Below are 26,117 nucleotides of genomic sequence, written 5' to 3' on the forward strand. Positions count from 1 at the left end.
TGTCTCAAAGACAGAGAGAGAGAGAGAGAGAGAGAGAGAGAGAGAGAGAGAGAGAGAGAGAGAGAGAGAGAGAGAGAGAGAGAGAGAGAGAGAGAGAGGGCCTCCTTACTGTGTAGCTGTTGTTGTTTAACCCTTTCACTACCGCACTACAGAAGGTTAACCCTTTCACTACCACACTACAGACGGTTAAGGGTTAACCTTCTGTAGTGGTTAACCTTCTGTAGTCTGGTTGTGAAAGCTTTAACCCTTTGTCGTGTGGCAGTGAAAGGGTTAACGTTCTGTATTGTCGCAGTGAAAAGGTTAACCCTTTGATAGTGTGGTAGTGAACGGGTTAAATCCTGGGGGCGCAGGCTGAACCAGGGCAGGGGTGTCTGTCATCACCGTGGGACCCACTCGTCTCTACGAGTGATACTAAAGATGCCGAGTCTCTTTATGGTAATTGCATCTTCTGTCCACCCGAGACCCTTTCCTATCCGGGCTCCTGGGTCATAAAAAAAAAATAACTCAGGTCCTGTGATCCTGGTGCTCCTAGACCTCACAGCCGCCTTCGATACGGTGGATCACAGGATCCTACTGTCACGGCTAGAGCAGTACGTGGGCATCTCAGGTGTAGCATTAAGTTGGTTTCAGTCAGACCTAACCGACCGGAGTTTTTCTCTGTGAAGCTAGGAGACTTCCTCTCTTCCGTGGCCCTCCTTACCTGTGGGGTTCCTCAAGGGTCAATCTTAGGTCCCATCCTCGTCCTACTGCACATGCTACCTTTAGGTGAACTCCTGGCCAAGCACAATATATCCTTTCACTGTTTTGCTGATGATTTACAGATGTACCTACCTCTTAGGGCCACAGGACAGGTCGCACTTCAGCCACTGCTTGACTGTCTAACTGACATTAAAGCATGGACAAGTGTGAATTTCCTCAATTTAAATGAGAGCAAGACCGAGATTATAATCTTTGGCGATACCTCTCTCAAGTTCAAGTTTCAAGTTTCTTTAATAGTTGTCATACAGAAGTACAGAATACTTTTATACAAAATGCTTCTTACTGTTGCGCTCCAGAGACTGTGCAAGACAAGATAAGTATGAAATAAAATAACATAGTAAAATTTGAGTAAAAAAATGAGGTCACAGTGTTCAGTTTAGACATATGTACAATGTTCGATGCAGAATAGACGTAGTTACCATACAATATACAATACTGTGCAGTGTACTAATATACAATACTATATAGTGCAAGGCAGAAATGGAGAAATGGGACGAGGTGCAATTTAGGTACAATTCACAGTAGGTGTACGAGTTGTAGTGCAAATCCTTTATCAATAAATATAAAGTGTAAGTGTGTTTGTGTGATCTAAAGTGTGGAGAGTGGGTGCTGCAGTGTGTTGTTTGTTTGAGTGAGTGTGTGCGTGTGGGTGTGTGTGCTGTGTGCATTTGATGGTTGTTGCATAGTGATTATTGTTCGTTTAGCAGCCTGATGGCCTGGGGATAGAAGCTTCTTCTGAGTCTTTCTGTGCTCGCCTTAAGACTCCGGTATCGCTTGCCTGACCGCAGCAGTTCAAAGAGGCAGTTGTTCGGGTGGCTCGAGTCCTTAATAATTCTCTTAGCCTTCCCCTTGCACCGCTTGTTGTAAATGTTCTGGAGGGTGGGAAGCCCCCCTCCAATTGTGCGTTCGGCTGAACGTGTCACTCTTTGTAGTCTGCTACGGTCTTGTGCAGTGCTATTCCCAAACCAGGAGGTGATGTTGCCGGTCAGGATGCTCTCTATTGTACATGAGTAGAAGTTCCTAAGGATCTTCTGACTGACTTGGAACTTCCTTAGGCGCCTGAGGAAGTAGAGGCGTTGTCGTGCCTTCTTCACAACACTGTCAATGTGTGTGGTCCATGTCAAGTCCTCAGATATGTGGGCTCGGAGGTACTTGAAACTGTTCACTCTCTCAACCGGTGCCCCGTCGATGCTGAGGGGGCTGTAGTCCTTGACCCCCGACCTCCTGAAGTCCACAATCATCTCTTTTGTTTTGCTGACATTCAGGGAGAGGCAGTTCTCCTGACACCACTGTGACAGGTTCTCTACCTCTTCCAGGTAGGCCCTTTCGTCGTTGGCAGAGATCAGGCCCACCACTACTGTGTTATCAGCAAATTTGATGATGGTGTTGTTGTTCCGCTGTGCTACGCAGTCATGTGTGTACAGGGAGTAGAGGAGGGGGCTCAGAACACAGCCCTGGGGGGCCCCTATGTTGAGCGTGATGGATGAGGAGGTGCAGTTGCCGGCTCTTACCACCTGGGGTCTGCCCGTCAGGAAGTCCAAGACCCACTGGCAGAGGTCATAGTTCAAGCCCAGGTCCCTGAGCTTGGCTATGAGTTTGGAGGGGACTATGGTATTGAATGCTGAGCTGTAGTCGATGAACAGCATTCTCACATAGTTCCCCTGCCTCTTGTCCAGGTGTGATGCTGCTGTGTGCAGCACATGGGCTATGGCGTCCTCCGTGGACCTGTTGGGGCGATATGCAAATTGCAGAGGGTCCAGGTTGATTGGGAGGGAGGCACAGATGTAGCCCTTCACTAGCTTCTCAAAGCACTTCATGGCTATGGAGGTGAGGGCTACAGGGCGGTAGTCGTTGAGGCAAGCGGGCGTAGATTTTTTGGGTACAGGGATGATGGTGGACTTCTTCAGACAGGTGGGGATGACAGCCTGTTCCAAGGACAGGTTGAAGATGTACCGCTTGCAAATGTTCTAGGTCCTCTGGGCTATAACATCCGGTCCTCTGTTAGAAACCTCTGAGTGATTTTTGATAGTGCCTTCAAATTCAACAAACAAGTCAGCTCAGTGGTTAGGAACAGTTTTTTTCCACCTCAGAACCTGTGCGACCTGGAGAGAGTGATCCACGCCTTTATAACAACTCGGCTGGATTACTGCAATGCTCTGTATACTGGCATTGATCAAGCATCACTCCACCACCTACAGCTCGTCCAAAACGTGAGCACATCACCCCAGTCCTGGCCTCACTCCACTGGCTCCCTGTCCTTTACCGCATTGATTTTAAATGACTTTTAACTGTTTTAAAATTCCAAAATGGCCTGGCCCCACAGTACCTGACCGAGCTCCTGTGTCTCCACAGCCCATCCAGAGGCCTAAGGTCAGCCGATCAACTGCTGCTAAATGACCCCAGGTCTAGGCTCAAAACCAGAGGGGACAGAGCCTTTTCCATAGCCCTAAACTGTGGAATAGCCTCCCCTTCCACATCAGGTCAGACCCTGGAGGTCTTTAAGTCCCAGCTTAAGACGTATCTATTCTCCCTGGCCTTTGACCAGAGCGGAGCCTGCCTCCTAGGTCGCTACTTTTAGTCCCTTTATGCCTTATTTTGTATTCTACTGCACTTTTATTTTATTTTTATTTTGTTTTTATTTCTATCTGAACCCCTGCACCTATTTGTATTTGCACTTTTATATTTAGTATGTTTTGTATATGTATTTTCTTCTTTGCTCCGTTTTATCTGTGAAGCACTTTGGTACAGTCACAACTGTTGTAAATGTGCTACTGTATATAAATACAAATTGATTGATTGACTTACCCTTAGCTGTCAAGAGTAGTACCCTTCCTGCTGACTTGTTGTAGACAACTGTAAATCGCTTTGGATAAAGGTGTCAGCTAAATTTAAACGACCAAAAAACCTAAATGTTACCTAAATGTTTATTGTTTATTGTGAGCAATCTGTAGTGCTGAATTTCCCTCGGGATAAATAAAGTATTTCTATTGCATTCTATTCCATTAGAAACGTATTAGCATACAGAAAATTATACAAAAAAAAACACGACAAATGTCCTCATGTATATAATTACCATTATTTATTTATAAACCTCAAATGACACACACACACACACACACACACACACACATAATAATAATATACATGACCGGTAAGAACACCGTCTCTCTCTGTCCTACAGACTGTGGATGATGGTTCTCTTCTTGAGGCCCTCCACGTACTCCTTGGCCTGGTCGAAGCCCGTCCTCTCTCTGTCCTACAGACTGTGGATGATGGTTCTCTTCTTGAGGCCCTCCACGTACTCCTTGGCCTGGTCGAAGCCCGTCCTCTGCTCCGGCCTGGGCGGCGTTCCCTCCACCAGCTTCACAAAGTAGTGACAGTAGACCTTGTCCATGATGCCGAACATGCCCTTGCCGTGGTACCGGATTCGCTTCAGATACTGACCCTTGGTGGCGAAAGACTCCGCTAGAGAACGATAAGAGAGAGAATTGAGAGAAAAGGAGAGAAATTACGAGAGAGAAATCCAAAGAAAAAGGTAAATTCCTGCACACACACACACAATATGACCTCTGCACTGACAGACAGACAGACGGATGATGAGAGATAGAGACGAGACAGAACAACTGTACTTTAGATAAAGACATAATGAGCAGGGATGCACCAATATCTAATATAAGACTGATACCAGGCTAAATGTGATACTGGTATCTAATATAAGACTGATACCAGGCTAAATGTGATACTGGTATCTAATATAAGACTGATACCAGGCTAAATTCATTCATTCAAACCTTTATTTATTCTCGAAAAGACAATTGAGGTCACCCTCATTTTCAATGTCGTCGAGACATATGATGAAGCTGATAATCATCTGCATACAGGTTGATATATGATGGATATGAATCTGATAATCATCTGCATACAGGTTGATATATGATGAAGCTGATAATCATCTGCATACAGGTCGATATATGGTGGATATCAAGCAGGTTTTAAAGCCAACACTCACCTACATACAGGCTGGACTTGTACTCCACATTGTGGTTCCTGACTGCCATCTCCTGGGCTTCCAGAAGAACCTGAGGACATGGCAAGAACAAATTAAACAGTGGAGAGAACGCAACACAGACACAAAGCACACAGCAGCATTCTGTATACCATGTATCCAATGTAAATTGTACTACGACTGAGCGATATGGTATATGGTATATTGTATCACTATATTTCTTATTTTTGATGATAATCATATTTTACTTTGTGATTTGATGTCTTTTATTTGTAATACAATTGTCATAGTGCTTTTTCATAGGCGTATATCTTAATACATTTTCTAATCCCAAAAATAATAGTATACTGCTGCAAGGACATTTCTTTGATTAACTTTAAAAAATACATCATCAACGACGGTATAAAGATCCATACATTTGTATGGATTCATGACAGTATACCTTCATATTCTGTATACCTTCTAGCCCTCATACTAAATATGAATATATAGTGAGAATGTGGTGCGATCCTTGTGTACTGTATGTACCGTAATTCCTCTAATAGTAACCCCGGCTTGTATTTGTTTCAACTGTAGCGGATACCAGGCTTGTATTAGGAGGAGGCATGTATAAGAGAGAGGCCTATATTTCAAATTTTCAAACAGATCATAATGAATAAATCAACATTTTGTGTCAGTTTGAACCCAGTAAAATGTACTGGGTTCATTTATTGAAACCAAGTACTGTATGAAATACGGTAGTAAACAGTGCAATTACAGGTGGTCAAAAAAAGTAAAAAAAGTAAAATAGTGCAATCACAATACTGGTATAATAATAATAATAACTTCGTTTTATACAATTCTGAGGTAGGCTTACTCTCTTGGTAAACATTAACACCATACCATTATATGGTATTTACTGCACAGCCAGGCCAGCATATAACAACAATAATAAAATATATTGCCTATGGTAAATCCGTTGAGGGAAATACCGTAATTCCTCTAATATACATGAAACCCGGCTTGTATTAGGAGGCCGGCTTATAATTGCTTAGCTCAACAGCGCACCCGGCCATTAATAGAGACCCGGTTTTTAATTGAATACCGGTTCAGTGGCGAATCCTTATGGAAGCCAACGGAAGCCATGCCTCCCTAATATTAAAATATGAATTAATATCAAATATGAAATATGAATTTTTTTTTTTTTTTTTTTAATATAGTTTACATTCTTTTTCATCTGTGCATCTGTGTTATAAATTTTTTTTTTTTTTTTAAATGTCTCCCTCTTCTCCTTCTCACTCCCTCTAACACACTGTCAGCCTCACTATGCTCACTGCAGCAGGATAGGAGGCAGATGGTAGGTCTCTTTCTCCAGGCTTCCAGCATTATAGAGTCCAAATCCGATCCTAGCCAATCAGATTCGAGCTGACTGCCACACCCTAAAAGTTTAAAACGGGGCTGAGAGGAAAATACTCAGCATATTTTCCCCTCTTCACTCTGAACATTGTATTAACCCGTAACTGTTCCCACGGGCCGAATATTGCCCCGATCCTCGCGAGATTAAATCCACGGGGACCTCTCGGCGTGCCGAAGCTTTTCCTAAATCACTTCCATCATCGAAAACGAGGGGAAAAGGTCGGCTCGCGACCCTGAAAATGTCTTGTGATTTTAAAAACGCTGTATTAAGTGAGCCTATTATGGGATCCACGCGAGCTTTCTATCGTGGAAACATCTGGGCGTCCCGCAACTTTTACTGATTCACATGTAGCCCCTAAAATGCTTAGAAAAGGAAAACAGAAAGCGTGGAATAAACTCGCCGAAACGGAAAAGTGTCCCACGGGCGCGCCGTGATTCCGATCCGCGTGAAAATATTCACGGCCATAGAGGAGACCGTGGGACACCTTTTTGCAACCGAATATGTGTCTCGAATTTGCTCCCACGCGGCGCGCAAAATCGTGCAAGGAAAAATCAGACCAAAAATTAACCAATGCTCCAGCAGTATTAATGACCCTGATGTAAACAAGACAAACGTCTTTCTCTGGTCTGCATCCCCTTATACAATTGTGTGTATTGAGCCGTACTGTATTGTACCCATTCTGCAATCTGTTAAATAAATAAAAAGAAAGTTTGACTGGCCGCCGAGCCATACTGTAGTGTACATGGTGACTGCTTGACTTAAAAAAAAAAAATAATAATAATAATAATAATAATAAAAATATTTAATAATTTTTTTTTTAATAATTTTTTTTTGGCTTCTTCTGTTATTTTACCCACGCGACGCCACTGTACCGGTTACTATTAGAGGAATTACGGTATGTGAGGTCCTGTTGTCATCGTACATGTCTTAGGGCGTTTTCACACCTAGCTCGTTTGGAGCTGTTGTTCCGAAACCTGGAGCGTTTACCCCCTATTTCGGTTAATTTGGGCATAATGTGAACACAGCAATCGCATTCTGTTGCGGAACAAAACAAGCTAGAGATGGTAGTCTCGGCGCACTTCCAACCGAACCCGCAGCGACTCGTACGCTGTGAGAATGCAATCGACTTAACAAACCGACACAACTCACTTGCCGTACTGTATACGCGTTGCATGATGACGCTTTCGCATTGAATTGTGGGCGGGATCAGGTTGTAGTCTTTAGGCAGCTAGATCGGTAAAGTTAACGCGCTATAGACCACTGCACTTCCGCGTTACATTGAAATCGGGGAGGAGATAGCGGGGGGAGCATAATGAATGTGGATGAGAGCCTTGATGTAAGTGGTTGCAGCTACGGCTGTGGGGGTGCTAGAGACATGATCCAATAGACTTTTATACGCCTGAGTTTCCTGAACACGGCGCGACCCATTCCTAATCGATCAGAACTAAATCGGCCGATTTACATCACGGCTCTCATCCACATTCATTCATTTGCTCCCCCCGCTCTCTCCTCCCCGATTTCAATGTAACGCGGATAGTGATGCACGATTTATCGACCACCGATATAATATCGGCCGATATGGCCATTTTTTTACACATCGGTATCGGTCCGATATCAAGATAGGGCCGATATGGGCCGATATAAATATATAAAAAAAAAATATATATATATATATATATATATATATATATATATTTTTTTTTACATGTTTTGGCCTCAAATAGTTTAAAAATATGTCATTTCTGAAAATAAGTTACAAAAGTAAACAAATAATGCGTTTTGGAAAATAGCTCTTTATTTGATTATCATAAAAAAGTGCTTTCTATACAGAGATATCGACACCGGTAAATATCGGTATCGGCCAGAACAGCAATATTAATATCGGTTATCGGTATCGGCCACAATTTTCACATCAGTGCATCACTAAACGCGGAGATTCAGGGTTAGGGGGGGGGGGGGGGGGGGGGGCACACCCCAAAATCTGACCAATGAGTGACAGTTTGCTCGCGCGTGCGTTTGTTTTGGTCCGCTGTTATCACAGCCGTGTGAACACAAACGAACTAAGGGACAAGTGCAACATTGTATCATTATAGTCCCTGTGTCTCCCTGAATCGGAACAAAGCAAACGAACTACAGGTGTGAAAACGCCCTTACTCTAACCTACTGTGGAACCTTGGAACTTGCACCACTGTCACTAAAACGAATGCATATACAGCCCTTGTACTTTTGTGAATTAAAAAAGGTGCTATAGTATAGATACAATTTTATCTTAATTTTACAAATTAACCAAATCAAGCACTATCTCGACGGAGTCCACAGAGAGGTGGCCGGACAGTGCGGCGCCATCTTTGTCTCATCTTGTATATACATCCACAGAGCTTTTAGAAATGTGCAGAATCAATAAAAGTATTGCTTTTACCCCAAAATAATTGATTAATGAATCATTTAAAAAAAATGTGGGTCCAAAATGAATGTTGTTGTTGTCGTTTACATGTAGCGTGCATGTATCCCCTCCCTACTTCCCATTTCTCCATGTGGAATGCACCTGATTGGATAATGACATGATGGTGCTCTAGTGTGACATCTAGTGGCTGAATGTTATCTATAGCACCTTTAACACATTCCCTGCCATAACTTATATCCATCAATATAGCCAGTCTGCCACCACTGTAAGCCTATGGAGATGTTCACCTTCTTTGCAGGGCTATAACTTTTTAAATTGTATTGCTAAATTGACATTACTATGGTCCATTCAACATCGATTATCTATCGTTCAGGATGTAGGAACGTTATACTTTTTCATTCATACATTGTTGTGTTAATACCGTCTAGAATATAAGTATGTTTTTATCGTTTTCTGCAGTAATTCCTAGAACGTGAGTTATAGGCCTAAACGCATATATAGATTATCGATTGCCGCTTATTCCCTAGACACGCTATATTAAAAAAGTCAACTGTATATGATCGTATACGTTATGTGTAGGAAAGGGGGGGGGGTCGTTTATAGTTCCGTGATCGTCAGTAAATGCTTTATGTAGTATGGGTGATATATTGATCAGATCGGTTTGCAGTGAAATTAATAAACAATTGGGCTGAAAATAACGTTAGTGTCCCCTTACCGTTCGCCGATGAGACTGGCGGTGAAATATCCCAAGTATAGGACGTCGATCGCCTAGGTCCATTTCCGGTTTGTATGCCGAAATCATATCGATTATTAAGTTTATAAAGCGATCGATATGTACTATAGTGTCTGTCGGGAGCCTTGCGACAATGTCTTGACGGCCGGATGAATTTAATCGACGCACACCTCCAACTTCCTGTTGTTCGAGTGTAACTCACCCGACCATCCACCAGGCGGCGGTATTGAGCAGTCGTTGTATTGAGCCGTAGGGCCAGCTGCAGCGCCGGAGATGTATATATGAATTATGAATGCCATGGCGAAAAAATTAAATATTGATCTCAATATCGCTGTACAGCGTGGTCTGGCGGTCAAAGCATGGCGGGCAATAACGTGTTACAGTGTGAATGGCGGTGGATGTGTTAAGTGTTTCTGATAAAAAAGTGATTGTACAAATACAAGATGGGTTCTATGACAGCTTTCCTAATAATACATTTGCAATAAATCACAATATGACATTGAAATAACAAGTGCAATCGCAGGAGCAAGCTCATCCATAATAAATAGTATGAGGCTTAAACAGCTACCAACCTCATCGGTAATCAATAGTACAAACCTTAAAACAGGTACAAACCTCTTTCATGACCTTTGCCCCTTTCTTGTCATTGAACTCCAGCTGTGTGATGGCCTGATCAATGCTCATCCCTTTGATCTGTTTAGAGTGAGAAACGGGTCTTTTAGGCCTGTAGGCTGGTTGTGATTTTGAGGTTTGGTTCAATACTAATTGGGTTTGTATTTCTCATACCAATCACAATCTAGGGTGTTGCTAAGCACAAAATGCAACTTGAGAAATAGCGTTGTGTTTTGTCGTCATAGCATCATGAGATTCCCTGCCCTCAGATTCATTACTGGTGACAGATACGACACTCATCACATTGTCCTTTATGAGAAGGTTGGTTGGTTGGCCCTCTCTGACGTAGAGGCGCAATAAACATTGGCCCTTATTGGTAAGCTACCTCCTTATATCAGATCATTATTGGAATGGAATGTTGGAACCTATATGGAACCTGTTCTAGTGAGGTCCCCCGAGTTTGCTCGGAAAAATGGTAAATCTGCATTTTATTACGCTGCCCCTCTAGCTCATGGAACTAACTCCAACAGTCCCTAACAATGTAGACTCTCCCCTCTGTTGCAGTTTAAGACCTTGATCACTAATCACTGTCGATCAAGTTGTACATGTTTTAATTGATTTGTTATCCTTTGCTTTTGTCTTCCCTCGTCTTGTTGTTAATGTTGTGTTTTTATATGCTGTATTTATTATCGCTTATCTCTGTATGTAAACTCAACGTGACTGTAAATGAGGGAAACCTCTGTTGCCTTTAAATATACTTCAAAGGTATAATGAATGGAAGTGAACGAGGAGCCTGAAACCTGGGAGGAATGGTGGTGGGATGGTATCTGGCTGCATGCTAGCCTAGCTTAGCACAATGAATGGAAGCGGACATGACCGGTTAGTCTTCGGGAGAGGTGTTAGTTGGACAATGCCTAGGCTAACCGGTCATGTCTGCTTCCATTCATTGTGCTAAGCTAGGCTAACATGCAGCCAAATAGCTTTCTACTGAACGCACAGAGAGGAAACTGGTATCCATCTTCTTGTCTCCCTCTGGAGGCCCTATTCCCCGTACCTGGCTAACTGAGTTAGCCGGATAATTTTCAGCATAGCTTGACTTAAGCCAGACATTTCCGTTCCCCGAAGTCGGATTTTCTAAATCACCATAGTAACAGATCAGAAAGTTTGAACCTGCTCCGGAGCAGGGTTAAGTTCAGTTAGCTGGATGAACCATGGCCACAGCCTCGCAAAGAAGTGCCAGCTCGCTTCCTGAAATAATTACCACAGTGTAGATCTGCATTATACCATTCTAAATTATGTTTTTGTGCTTCGTTTTCCTAGAGGGGGCTTTTGAAATGTAAAATAATAGACCTAAATGCTGATAAATCATATTCAGCCTATAGATTTACTTTGTCCTAAATAAAATAATGCACGTCATATACGGCGCTCGGAGTCGCGATACACACTGCATGTGGTTATTTTAATAACGGCGCATTGCAAATGTGAATCCCGCTGGGATATTTTTAATGAATGAAACGGCCGTTTGGCTCGGATTAGTTTCATATATTCTCCGCTGTAGATTTGCTTAACGGAGCGCCCGGATTGTGTTTCATTCAAGCATAAAATTTAAGTGTCTATGCGTGGATTGTGGTCTTTGTGGATTATGAATTACGAGGAATCTGAGGATTGTTGAATTGTATCATCACTCACACGTTATTGTGATATTGTAACTGGGATTAAAATGTCTGATGAGATGCGCTGTTTGACGGATTTGAGCAATTGAATGAGCCGTTGACGTAGGGCTGGGCGATATGGCCAAAAACGTTATCGCGATAAAATTATTAAATTATTTTCATATAACTCGATATCGATAATTATCGTCGATATAATGTCCGTCAAGTTTAATTAACTTCTTATGCCCGGCGCCGATGGACGAGCTATTAATAGACTTGTTTTGCTGCTGCGAATGTCTCGAGTTGATGTCGTCATCAGTCCGCGCACGTTAGCAGTTAGCCAGAGCAAGCCATGTATCCCATGACAATGTACTAAATATGACCCTAAAATACTCCGTTTCGCCCCAATACATTGCAACGACGTCCACCGTATACCCCACACTACTATAACCGTGCCCTCAGAATTCACGCCACACACCCACTCGGCACGTAAACTATAAAATAGCGCCGTGCAAGCTAATTATCCTAGCCAGCCTTGTTTACTACTTGAGTGCTACCTCTCTACCCAGAGGTGCAGCGCGGGTCTCCTTCCGCTATCGGCCATCTCCTTCACTGATTGGTTGTTAGTGCGTGTGCTCATATCCAAGCTTGGAAAATCGATATATCGAAACTTTGCGACCACGTTTCATGTTTATTTCAAGGAAATAATTTATCGAGATAGTTATCGTTATCGTTTTATCGCCCAGCCCTACGTTGACGTCACATTAATGCATTTGAGAAAATGCATTTATCTGTTCAAGCACTGTTATCTGATGATGAACATGCGTCACTGGTATAAACCAAAGGTTAATCAATTCAATGCATATGGATTATGTCCGAAACAGATTAAAACCTGATTAATAGTGAAACTGTATAGCCGGCTCCAAGCCTCTGTTATTTCGGGGGTCGCGCCTTGAGAATTGTATTTATATATAAAGTACATGTTACCTAAGCCTAGCGCATACATTGCAGATATCCTCATAAGCATCTATTAATTCTTATCAATTAGATACTCTTTGGGCTTGTTTGTATCTACTTATTCTGAAAGAGTTTAACTAATTATTTTCGCTAGCAATAGATCTCATTCGATTATTCATTCCATTAAGCCTACTGCCATCAGGCACATTTAAAGAAATATAATCTGATTGATTGGGGTAATGAGGGATTTAACATTAGCCTATAGATTATGCATTTAACTTGTCGGCGAGGCTATTGAGCCGTATGTATTGTACCCATTCTGCAATATGTTAATAAAGTTTTAAATAAATCAATCAATCAATGCCGTTAGAAAATCAGGATTTCTGCGATCGACACCTGCTGTCTTTTCAGCTGAGGCGGCCGCGCGCACTTATCCTGAGCATCAAGTCTGGTTCGAATTAACGAGACTGAATCCACCTTCGAGGAACAGGGAAAGCGCGGATTCAAACATCAGGTTAATTGAATCTGGATAATGGGACTTTTGATCGACTTAATTGAACCAGGTACCAGGTCATAGGGCCCTGGAGAGCTAATTTCCCAAAATGTTGACGTGTTCCTTTAAGTACTTCCATTGGCTGGTTCAGACACAAGCTAAAGATACTGGTAGGATTAAGTTAAAAATAAAAATATTCTGAATGTCTCACCATTTTGGCCAGGTACCACATCTTGTCTTTGCTGTACTTGATCTGTCTCCTGCTGTGGTGAACCTCCTGTTGGAAGCAGACATGGAAACATCACAACAAAACCAGGCTGTATGTTACTACTCTATAGACTGTTAGTGACCAGGAGGCTGTATTTTACTGGTAGACCTACTCTATAGACTGTGTTAATGACCAGGAGGCTGTATGTTACTGGTAGACCTACTCTATAGACTGTGTTAATGACCAGGAGGCTGTATTTTACTGGTAGACCTACTCTATAGACTGTGTTAGTGACCAGGAGGCTGTATTTTACTGGTAGACCTACTCTATAGACTGGTGGGGTTTACTCATGGCTGGTCTGTGGGACTAGGGTTGGACTGGGGTTGGGGTAGGGTTGGACTAGGGTTGGGGTAGGGTTTACTCACGGCTGGTCTGCGGGGCTCATCTGGAAGCTGAGGAGGAAACAGCTCGAAGTTTCTCCTCTCCCAGTGTCTGCCCTGTAGAGACGAACTGGTATGAAGACATGACAGACACTGAGGTCTAGAGAGAGAGAGAGAGAGAGAGAGAGAGAGAGAGAGAGAGAGAGAGAGAGAGAGAGAGAGAGAGAGAGAGAGAAAAAAAAGAAAAACATACAGTATAGGTTATGGTAGGTATACTCATCCATATTAAGACTGATTAGTAGGGATGTTAACAATGAATCGAAGATCGATTGATTGATCATTCATTTTTATTTTTTTGATCGACTTTTTTCTCCTCTTTTTCTATTTTTCTCCCATCCCAATTCCATTGTGCCAATTCTTCCCTCCCCTGTCTTGAACGTTGCTCGCATATGCCCCCCACTGGCCGGTTGTAGGGAGGATAGAAGCCTTGCATCACGTGTCCCCTCTGGTACACGAGGAGGCCGCCTGTCACATCTTTCCACCTGCCAGCGCGGACTCTCATTGGCGAGGTGTAACGTGTGGGAGGCTCACACTACCCCCGCCATTTCCTGTCTCTGCTGTCCAGGCGACCCCAACCGACCTGTAGGAGTCGCTGTCCACAACGTCCAGATTACCACCCATCGACTTCCACCCGCTAATTCTGCCAATTGAATTAGTATGACGGCTGGCCCAAGCCGGAGGCAACACCGACAGCCGGAGTCGAACCCGGTGTCTCTTGCGTTGGTGACGAGCGCAATGTCCGCTGCGCCACCCAGTCGCCCTGATTGATCATTAATTTAAGGATTTACTCGAACAGATGAGTAAACATGACATTTACTCGATCTACTATCAAACAATGATATGTTACAATGTTGTCTGTCTCTTATTACATTGTAGCAGTCAGTAGAATGGTGTATTTTCAAAGCATGTTTCAATGAACAGATAGAGGGCGCAATATAACTATGACGACGAGGCAACTACCTCTGTGTCTGGAAAATAAGCAAGGGATAAAAAACACAAGTGACGGCAACTTGCTAAATCAAGCAGGCTAAGAGAAGAGTTGATTTTGAAAAAATAACCCAAGCCAGTCTGCACATTTATCGGAAACGGCATGATCGATATGGTTGCTGCCGAAAGATTTCGGCAAATGATACACCTGCTTGAGCCAGCGTACCATATCCCATCCTGAGGCGCATCGATGAGCGCTACACCGATGCAAAGTTAGGAGTTGCTCACGCAGCTAGCTAACGTTCCAGGTCTGGTGCTCGCAAGTTTGCATTGATGATAGACAACTGGACTGTCCGGGTCGGCATATGGCAGACCACCTCGCGTAACAGTTAAAGGTCCCATGCATTATAAATGGCCTTTTTTAGCATTTGCATTAGCATTGCTTCCTAGCAATTGGGGATTATATCAATTGTGGTCTGTGTCGTTAATTATCATATTGACTCATCAGTCTAGTCTCGAGTTCACGAGATCTTCCCTCACTCAACTAAGCTGTTCTGATTTGACTCGCAATGCGACGTAGCAAGTAGCTGATCTGCAGTAACGCCCCCTCTATGGTTGTAGCGCATAGTGTAACCCGACACTTCCTCAAACGGGTTTTGACAGAGAGGCAGAGAACGAGCGAGCGAGAGAGAGAGATAGAGAGGGAGAGAGAGGGACTGGCGCCGCGGGACCGTGCAGAAGTGTGTGTAAAAATGTGTGTGCGCCATCTCTCTCCCTCGTCGGAGCATTTACACACAAACTTGACTGTGTGTGTGTGTGTCGGGGACGCATCTCTCCTCTCTCTCTCTCCCTCGTCGGAGCATTTACACACAAACTTGACTGCGTGTGTGTCGGGACGCATCTCTCCTCTCTCTCTCCCTCTCGCTCTCTCTCGCTTGCTTGTTCTCTCTCTCGTATGTATCACGCTGATGACAGCCTGAAATCCTGAGGCTGAAAAATTATGCTTTTGAGTACTTTATTAGAAATATAAAACAATGAATTTTTTTGAAAAAAACCTTACAGATGTCTTCCATAGACTGACAGGAATTGTGTAAAGTTGCCCAAATAGTGCAAGGAATAGCAATGCATGTCCCCTTTAACTCATTCAGAGCCACGCCCTTTTGACCATATTAGGACTAGCGTGCCAACACTGAAATCAATGGGAGGACGGGGAAATTTGCTTAAACTATATCTTAAATTATGACTATGGGTCTAAAACACCCCTCGCTTATCAATGACTTGCTTGCAGTCAACATGTACAAAACGGATAGTTTTTTCATTGGTACATTTCCGTTTTATACCGTTTTGAATAAGAGTATCGTTTTGGAGATGTCTAGTAATTCCAGAGAAATTCCATGATAATAGCTCTTTAGTGGAATACACAAAACACGGTCATTTTTCGGCTGATTTATGAATCGTTTTCAAATAAACGCTAGATTATCGATAGTATGTGTACTTATGCACGCTAGAGAAGCGGGCTGAAAATCGATTATCCATGCCGTGGTCAGCGCGAACGTTATGCACACACACACACACGCTGCGATGGCAGAGAAAAAAACATCTGATTAACCCAAGACTGGTAAAATAGAGTCCTTACCTCACATCAGATGTTCTGCAAAAAGATTAATCCAATTCCTGATCGCCATTCCAAATATTGATCGTGTTTATTGATCCAACGTTATAGCACCAAAACACATAATCGACGCTGCTCCGAGCCTCCCAGTGAATGTGGTAACAGCTACTGCTTTCCCAAGAAGGGAAACCCCGGGGCCGGAGTTTTTTTCTGATGCACAGTCCCACCCAATCCAATCCAATGATGTGAAATACCATCCAGGAGACGATAGGCGGCTGTATTTGCCCTTTTCGAGCTCAGACCCATTACCAATGATAACGGCAGGCTGGATGGATGAAAAATGAATGGATATTGCTAATAAAAGAAATAACGATTAAAACCCGAGTTTTCTCGTGTTTTCTCTGGTCTTGGCACTCAACGCATGGCGAGTTAACCCGACTAATCTCGTGGTTGGCACTGAATGGGTTAAAATAAGCTCTGCAGAGAGTCAGACCTTCAGCACTGGACAGCTCCTAGCCAACACACACCCAGCTGCTCTGCAGAGAGTCAGACCGTCAGCACTGGACAGTGCCCAGGCCACACACACTCAGCTGCTCTGCAGAGAGTCAGACCGTCAGCACTGGACAGTGCCCAGGCCACACACACTCAGCTGCTCTGCAGAGAGTCAGACCGTCAGCACTGGACAGTGCCCAGGCCACACACACTCAGCTGCTCTGCAGAGAGTCAGACCGTCAGCACTGGACAGTGCCCAGGCCACACACACTCAGCTGCTCTGCAGAGTCAGACCGTCAGCACTGGACAGTGCCCAGGCCACACACACTCAGCTGCTCTGCAGAGAGTCAGACCTTCAGCACTGGACAGTGCCCAGGCCACACACACTCAGCTGCTCTGCAGAGAGTCAGACCGTCAGCACTGGACAGTGCCCAGGCCACACACACTCAGCTGCTCTGCAGAGAGTCAGACCGTCAGCACTGGACAGTGCCCAGGACACACACACTCAGCTGCTCTGCAGAGAGTCAGACCGTCAGCACTGGACAGTGCCCAGGCCACACACACTCAGCTGCTCTGCAGAGAGTCAGACCTTCAGCACTGGACAGTGCCCAGGCCACACACACTCAGCTGCTCTGCAGAGAGTCAGACCTTCAGCATTGGACAGCTCTTAGCCAACACACACTCAGCATTGGACGCGTGAAGATTTTCCCTAATGGGGTTGTACTTCCACGTTCGGTTTGCGCAATCCGATTGGCCACTGACGTTTCTGGTCATGTGACATGTGCGCCAATCGTGTGACGCCTAGTTCTGCGACTATTTCCGGCTCTAACAGCCTGCAAACTACCTAACGCCTAGTTTATCACTGGTTAAGCTTAGGCGACTCTTTCGAAGTTGGTTAAGGTTAGAGTTTGGAATCAGGGCTGGCGTTCTATCTAGAGTTGTTCCGATACCGATACTGGTATCGGAAATGCCGCCGATACTGCCTAAAACGCTGGTATCGGTATCGGCGAGTACACGTAAATTCTAGCCTCCGATCCCATGATGTAATTTATCTCCTGCCGAGTCCTGCGCAGAGTGAGGATTATAAAATGAACATGTTTTAAAGTGTGATGCTGTGTCATTTTAACAGCAGATACACTTTCTTAAATTCCATTGTCCCCGACAGTGCGGTGTGACGGGGAGCTCGGACGGGAATCGGGCTGTGTTTGGCTGGTGTTATGATAGCATTAGCTGGAAAGATAGCTAGTTGGAACAACATCCGCTTTTAACGTTACATCAAATCAGATGATCGCCTGTCCTTTCTCCAGGACCTAACACTGTCCGTGACCGTCTATCAACAATAATGCACCCACGGTGAATTGTATTTAAGTTAAGTAGCTACGGACTAGCGTTAGCTGACTATTACTAACGTTATCAATGCGGGAAGACGCGCTAGGTCAGTTAGCTTAGCTTGATAACGTTACCGTGTCTAAAGTTGGTGCTATTCACATAATCCAGCAATAATGGCTGCAGACCTGCAAGCAAAGTACAGCAAGTGCCAAAGGATAAGAGTCTGAGGCGGAGTTTCAAAAGAGAATGTTGAATATTTATTTTGCATCAAAAACCACAACATGAACGTTCTATGCCACTAGCTTACAGACTGAATAGGGTATATCTGCAGAGCCACTGAGTAGCGAGTGCAACACCGTTTAATGTCCGTGTGGATCATTGGAGTAGGGTATATCTGCAGTGCTGCAGCCCATACTCATTGATTAATGATACTAATACAAATCTATACAATCACCTGTTGTTGAATAAATACTATACGTTCTAGTTATTACTAAAAAACAGTATAACAGTATCTAAAAAAAAAAAAAAAAAAAAAAAGGTTAATTTATATAATTTTTTTTTTAATTTTTTTTTGATGCACTGGTATCGGATAAATATCGGTATCGGCCGATACCCAAAGCTTAGGTATCGGAATCGGATCGGAAAGGGAAAAATGGTATCGGAACATCTCTAGTTCTATCGCCCTGCTCTGAGACAAACTCTAACCTTAACCAACTTCGAAAGAGTGCCTAAGCTTAACCAGTGGCAGAACTAGGCGTCACACGATTGGCGCACATGTCACATGACCAGAAACGTCAGTGGCCAATCAGATCGCACAAACCGAACGCGGAAGTACAACCCCATTAGGGAAAATATTCACGCGCACTGGACAGCTCCTAGCCAACAACACACACTCAGCTGCTCTGCAGAGAGTCAGACCTTCAGCACTAGACAGCTCCTAGCCAACACACACTCAGCTGCTCTGCAGAGAGTCAGACCTTCAGCACTGAACACCTCGCCCAGCACCTTGGGAGCTGTCCAGTACAACCAGTCTGGCACCCTCAAAAACCATTTGAGTTCAGTTAAAACGGCAAGTACTCGAGTAATCGATTACTCACACCCATCCCTATTCTAGACAGTCATTATTACCTAAGAGCATTAATTATTGCACTTGAGAAGGTAATAATGCAGGAGTTATGGGGCAGTTCACCCAAAATAAAAATATAAATATAAAACATATTTTCCTCCTTACCCAGAGTGCTATCTATCCAGATAGTTTCGGTGTGATTTGGCTAGTTGTGGAGATATCTGCTGTCAATCTACTACAATGGAGCTGAATGGCACACGATTTGTGGCGCGGCAACTTTTTTTATTTGAACTCGAAATCAGTGTCTCTTTCCAGAAATCATGACCCGGTTACTCAAGATAATCCACATAGCTTGTCGTGAGCAGTTTCATGTAGGAACTATTTTCTACCAAAGTACACCCACCATTCATTAAATAGTCAGGGGTGAAGGCTCTCGAGACACAGGACACGTTGGTAAGACTTACAGTATGTCCTCACAACAGAACCGGTAGGATTGGGGTTAAATATGGTGCATCCTATGTATCTAGCAGCTGGTTAGCATGTATCAAGTACAGGTTACTTACGACACATCTTCATTAGACTGTAGCAAAGATTCATTAATTTAATCCAATTTAATTTGATGGAACACGCCAACATTATAGGAAATGCACTTACTCTACCATCTTCTCCAGAGTCAAGTTATATTATCTGCTTACTGGTAATACAAATGTGATGGAAGTATTTTAGTGTGCAGAACTCTGAGCAAATCAACATGAGGTTTCATGCATTATGGGACCAAACGCCCTTCCCCGAAACGACCTCCTCCTCACTGAGCTGAGTGGAACCAGACGCCCTGAGCCTCCCTCCTCAACGCCACATAGGTTCTGTTTATTGTTTAGATGATTAATTGTACAAACATTAAGCTAATTCAGTGTAATCTGCAAGTTGGATACTTCTGAGTTCCGTAGTCATCCTTGATGAATCAAGTTAAATTAATCTATTGTCTTGAGCTAAACTCATCGTCACTATGTATATGTATATACTCCCTTTTCTTGACTCCTTCTGTATCACAAACAGTACTGTATTTGCAAATCTGGTATGTCATAAATGTATAGATGTAGCAGTACTGACTATCTGTATGTCATGTATGTCATATATGTCTATATGAATTGAAAATGGGGGACCCTGATGGAAACAAGACAAACGTCTTTCTCAGGTCTGCATCCCCTTAACAATTGTATGTATTGAGCCGTACTGTATTGTACCCATTCTGCAATCTGTTAAATAAAGTTTTCATTCATTCATTCATTCACTAGGTGGGACCCTGATGTAAACAAGACGAAAGTATTTCTCTGGTCTGCATCCCCTTAACAATTGTGTGTATTGAGCTGTACTGTATTGTACCCATTCTGCAATCTGTTAATACAATTTTCAATCAATCAAGCTCACCTTCACCGTCAGATAATAAGCTGTTAGGTTAGGGAGAAAAATCCACCTCTGGCTGACTTTGCCACATATGCCAGAATCCAATGTGACTGAAAACTTTATTTAACAGATTGCAGAATGGGTACAATACAGTACAGACAATACAATACAATAATGTGCGATGCTAGACATTGAGCAACACACGAAGCCTGTGTTTTGGTTACTGACGTGACCAGTGGCGACAGACAGACAGACAGACAGACAGACAGACAGACAGACAGATTAATGCGATTGTATTGATTTGTCCTTTTACAGGTCGACTGACTCGGGACCGTAGATTCCAGTCACTTACTTTGCTTGTAACTGTCCAGTTAAAGTCCTAAGGAATGCAAGCCCTGTGAAGCAAAAAAAAACACAATGTATATTCAGTCAAACTGACATGCCATCAGAAGTATTGAACAGGATATATAGCTAAAGGTTGTGTTTAATTTCCTCACCGCGTCCTGTCATAGGGGCCGCCATGTTGGATTTAATTTTTGCGACGTGGGGAGTTTTGCTTTACGGTCATATCGTTCCCACGCGTTGAGTAGGGTCCAGCTGCAGCGCCGGAGAATCCTCTCAAGGGGCAAGCCTGTGGCAGCCACAGAGAGCGCGCTGATTGGCTGAAAGTACGGAAGTTTCTCGAAGTACTCGGAGGTGCATGATCTAAGAATGAAGTGAGCGTGTGTTATTGGAATGATTGATTGATTGGTTGAAAATGGTATTAATGTCCGCCTTGTTTCGAACTGGTTATGCTTAGATAGACCCTCTTTCGAAGTTGGTTATCCTTAGAGTTTGACTTTAGAGCAGGGCGATAGACCACCAGCCCTGATTCCAAACTCTAAGCATAACCGACTTCGAAAGAGGGCCTAAGCATAACTAGTTCGAAACAAGGTGGACATTAATGCAATTTTCAATCAATGAATCAATCCAATAACACACGCTCACTTAAAACAGCGCACCTCCCAGCTTCTTCTATAGAAAGTAGATTCGTACTTTACGCCAGACGTACATCCAGTGGCGATTTTACCACTGGGGCACCAGGGGCACGTGCCCCCCCTGAAATCTCAGGTGCCCCTGAGGTGCCACCCCAGAACTTAAAAAAAAATATATATATTATTATTATAATTTTTTTTAATACAAATAAAAATAAATATAATGTTAACAATCACTTTCCATCACAGACCGAAAATCTAGTTTTGCTAACAGGTGTCTAATGTGACTTACATCCATGCTTATATATTTCACATTAGACTCCTCACTATGCCTGCGACAGGCAGCGTGATGCGTGCGTCATCTGAAGCGGCGTGCATATAAAAAGCTGCCATTAAGCGCTGGCACGTGGACTGGTGGCAGTGGTGGTCACTCACAGGTGTGTGGAGTAAGGTGGATGACTGAGTCAGAGTGGTGCTAAATTTTTTTAACACAATGTCGACAAGAGAACGCGATAAAGGGTGGAAATTTGGCTCCGGGAATTTACAACGAAAGAAGGCAAAGAAAAAAGAAGTGTTCAATAACTCGATGAGAGGTTCGTTGGATACATTTATCACAAAAAACAGCAACCCGACCGAAGCAGCAACAGCCACAGCAGGGCCTCGTGGGGGAAAGAAGCTAGCAGCACCATGGCTGCCCCCAGCCCCATGGAATACTTAGTTATTGCGACGCTGAATTCAGTATGCAGTAAAGGAATATAGCATCAGCCAATGGACATATCGATCTACCAGATGGCGATCAATAACTGGGACATCCTTTTTGGAATCAACGTTATACCGGACGGGCACCGCCAGGACTGACGTTTCCATATGGAACCATAGAGAAGTGCCCGTATGGCGTGGTTGATTCAACGTCAAGGTGAGACCGAGGCGGAGGGACATACACACATCAGGAGGACGCGGACAAGAATGGTAAGTCATAATATTTAATTTAACCCAGCCTTGGCCCTTATTATTATTAACCCTTTACCGGTCACTTCTTGAAATACCTGGAAATTCACAATTTCAACTCTAGAATGTTATTTTGGTGGAAAAGAAGGAAGTTGCAGATCCCCAGGGTCTATCCTGATTGGTCAGATGGGATGGTGACAATATTTGTGTCATAGCCTGACCTGTGCTGATTGGCTGGAAGACGTTTTTTTCATAGATTAAAGATCCCCCCCCTCTCCCACCTGGCTAAATATATTGTATGGGGAAGTGGCCAAAAATGGTTACTTGGCCGGTAAAGGGTTAAGAATACTTTGACCTGTTAAGCCCAGCCTCGGGCTATTATGATTAAGAATACTTTGACTTGTTAAGCCCAGCCTCGGGCTATAATTTATTATTAAGAAAACTTTGACTTGTTAAGCCTAGCCTCTGGCTATAATTTATTAAGAATACTTTTGACTTGTTAAGCCCAGCCTCTGGCTATTATTATTAAGAATACTTTGACTTGTTAAGCCCAGCCTCGTATATTTATTATATGGCTATCATATATTTATTGATGGCAATAGACCACTGCACTTCCGCGTTACATTGAAATCGGGGAGGAGATAGCGGGGGGAGCAAATGAATGAATGTGGATGAGAGCCGTGATGTAAGTGGTTGCAGCTACGGCTGTGGGGGTGCTAGAGACATGATCGAATAGACTTTTATACGCCTGAGTTTCCTGAACACGGCGCGACCCATTCCTAATCGATCAGAACTAAATTGGCCGAGATCAAGTCCCTTTTCCAGCACCTACTCCCCATACACATGCGCTGATTGTCAACGGAGTCTGGACGACGCGAGATGACGCACGAATGAATGTGGACTGTTCCATCAGAGGGGGGAGCTTCGGTGGCCAGTGTCCTTTCAGCCGAACAGGATAATGAAAAAATGATCCCACTAAATGGCCAGACGCGTCTTATGGCGACATCTACAATTACCTCATTGAGTCTCCAGGTAGACTAATGTTTATATTTAAGTGCAGTGGTCTGTAGCCACTCACACTACCACCGAAGCTCCCCTTTCTGATGGAACAGTCCACATTCATTCGTGCGTCATCTCGCGTCGTCCAGACTCCGTTGACAATCTGCACATGTGTATGGGGAGTAGGTGCTGGAAAAGGGACTTGATCTCGGCCGATTTAGTTCTGATCGATTAGGAATGGGTCGCGCCGTGTTCAGGAAATTCAGGCGCATAAAAGTCTATTCGATCATGTCTCTAGCACCCCCACAGCCGTAGCTGCAACCACTTACATCACGGCTCACATCCACATTCATTCATTTGCTCCCCCCGCTATCTCCTCCTCGATTTCAGAATCCCGGAAGTGTTGCGGTGGTCTAATTATTGGCAATGGTGATAGTTGTACTGTACCTACTTAAATATGCGTAGGTTTGTCACTTGTGGTTTCGTTTAGCCGATGCTCTGACACGGTGCTACTCAGTGTGTGTGTGCGCGAGTGTGTTTGTGTGAGAGAGCGAGAGAGAGACTGTCTTATCTCTTATGCGCACTCGTGTTTTGAAATGTGTGTGTCGGGAAATTCGTTTTCTGAAGCCTATATTTTATGTCACTGTTTGAGTTCTTGAATGGGAATGTATGCCCCCCGCTGTTACGATATGCCCCCCGTTAGATTGGTTCTGGCGCCGACTCTGGTCTGACAGCAGTGGAGGCAATACAATATTATGTATGAACCAATGTGTACCTTGCATTCATGCAAATACTTGAATCTCTTTCATGTCATGGGGCAACTTGATAATTGAGTGAGAAAACACTTGTTTAAGGGCGTTTTCACACCTAGCTCGTTTACCCCCTATTTCGGTTCATTTGGGCATAATGTGAACACAGCAATCGCATTCTGTTGCGGAACAAAACAAGCGGACCGAGACCGCCTAGAGAGGGTGGTCTCGGCGCACTTCCAACCGAGCCCGAAGCGACTCGTACGCTGTGAGAATGCAATCGACTTAACAAACCGACACAACTCACTTGCCGTACTGTATACGCGCTGCATGATGACACTTTCGCATTGAATTGTGGGCGGGATCAGTTTGTAGTCTTTATTTTCCGTGTTACATTGAAATCGGGGAGGAGAGAGCGGGGGGAGCATATGAATTAATGTGGATGAGAGTTGAGAGCCGTGATGTAAGTGCAGTGGCGGCTCTTGGATTTTTCTCTTGGGGGGTCGATCATACCAAAAATGTACATGTACCAAGGCACAATGCCACACTGCACACAAACACGCGCGTGCGCACGCATCACGAAACCACACACTACTGTGTGCGTCAGAGAGCGTCGGTGAAACCAAAAGCATACGGATATTTAAGTAGGTACAGTTACAGTACAACTATCACCATTGCCATCAGCGAGAGAGAGCGAGAGAGAGAGAGAGAGAGAGAGAGAGAGAGAGCGAGAGAGAGAGAGAGAGAGAGAGAGAGAGAGAGAGAGAGAGAGAGACAGACCGAATTAACTCACTGTTTACGTGGTCCACTGTTGTCCCCAGACTGTTGATGTAAATCCAGTGGCGAATCCTTATGGAAGCCAACGGAAGCCATGCCTCCCTAATATTAAAATATGAATTAATATCAAATATTAAATATAAAAAAAAAAATATATATATATATATATATAATTTTTTTTTAATATAGTTTACATTCTTTTTCATCTGTGCATCTGTGTTATAATTTTTTTTTTTTTTTTTTTTAAATGTCTCCCTCTTCTCCTTCTCACTCCCTCTAACACACTGTCAGCCTCACTATGCTCACTGCAGCAGGAGAGGAGGCAGATGGTAGGTCTCTTTCTCCAGGCTTCCAGAATTATAGAGTCCAAATCCGATCCTAGCCAATCAGATTCGAGCTGACTGCCACACCCTAAAAGTTTAAAACGGGGCTGAGAGGAAAACACTCAGCATATTTTCCCCTCTGCACTCTGAACATTGTATTAACCCGTAACTGTTCCCACGGGCCGAATATTGCCCCGATCCTCGCGAGATTAAATCCACGGGGACCTCTCGGCGTGCCGAAGCTTTTCCTAAATCACTTCCATCATCGAAAACGAGGGGAAAAGGTCGGCTCGCGACCCTGAAAATGTTGCGTGATTTTTAAAACGCTGTATTAAGTGAGCCTATTATGGGATCCACGCAAGCTTTCTTTTTTTTTTTTTATATTTTTTTTATTATTGCAAGACAAAAATTATTAAAAGTCAGTACTCAACACACAATGCATAATGAAACTTTCAGTAAAGGTGGTTAAAATATATGCAAGTACAGAAACAAGATAAAACAAAATTAGTCTATAATAACATTTTAACCGTATACAGTGTATATCCAGCGAAATTACAATTATATAAATGTTAGTATATAATATACCCCTAATACCTATTTTCTAAAACCCTACACACATATGCTCCAGCTCAAACCCCCCCCTCCCGGACCCCCTCTTGGATAGTACCTCCATTATCCCTCACTCCTAACCAGACACTACCATTATAAGCTAGCTTTTATTCTCTCCACCACTTCTAACCACATTGACATTTTGGATTCATTGAGACCCAGAATTCTTGCTGTAGATATTTCTTGATATATCACATCGAGATATGTAAGAAACCACACTTTTCGGCAAATTTTTTCCGGTTGAAACC

At 43.6% G+C, this 26,117-nt stretch overlaps 1 protein-coding gene across 2 annotated transcripts; it reads right to left on the reverse strand.

Moving 5' to 3' along the window:
* Positions 1–3,851: 3,851 nt before the first annotated feature.
* mrpl22 (mitochondrial ribosomal protein L22) lies at positions 3,852–21,025 on the reverse strand. Of its 2 annotated transcripts, XM_084331605.1 has the most exons (8): positions 20,988–21,025; positions 20,843–20,885; positions 13,646–13,760; positions 13,224–13,289; positions 9,914–9,991; positions 4,769–4,838; positions 4,000–4,224; positions 3,871–3,919 (listed from the first exon to the last, which is right to left on the reverse strand). In XM_084331605.1, exons 1-7 carry the CDS (start codon positions 21,010–21,012, stop codon positions 4,016–4,018), a joined length of 606 nt encoding a protein of 201 aa, XP_084187731.1. In that variant the 5' UTR covers positions 21,013–21,025; the 3' UTR covers positions 3,871–3,919; positions 4,000–4,015. The 2 variants fall into 2 exon arrangements, with proteins under 2 accessions (XP_084187730.1, XP_084187731.1); XM_084331604.1 differs by having other exon boundaries at positions 3,852–4,224.
* Positions 21,026–26,117: the final 5,092 nt, after the last annotated feature.

The sequence above is a fragment of the Notolepis coatsorum genome (assembly GCF_963971535.1).
Source record: "Notolepis coatsorum genome assembly, chromosome: 16".
NCBI lineage: Eukaryota > Metazoa > Chordata > Actinopteri > Aulopiformes > Paralepididae > Notolepis > Notolepis coatsorum.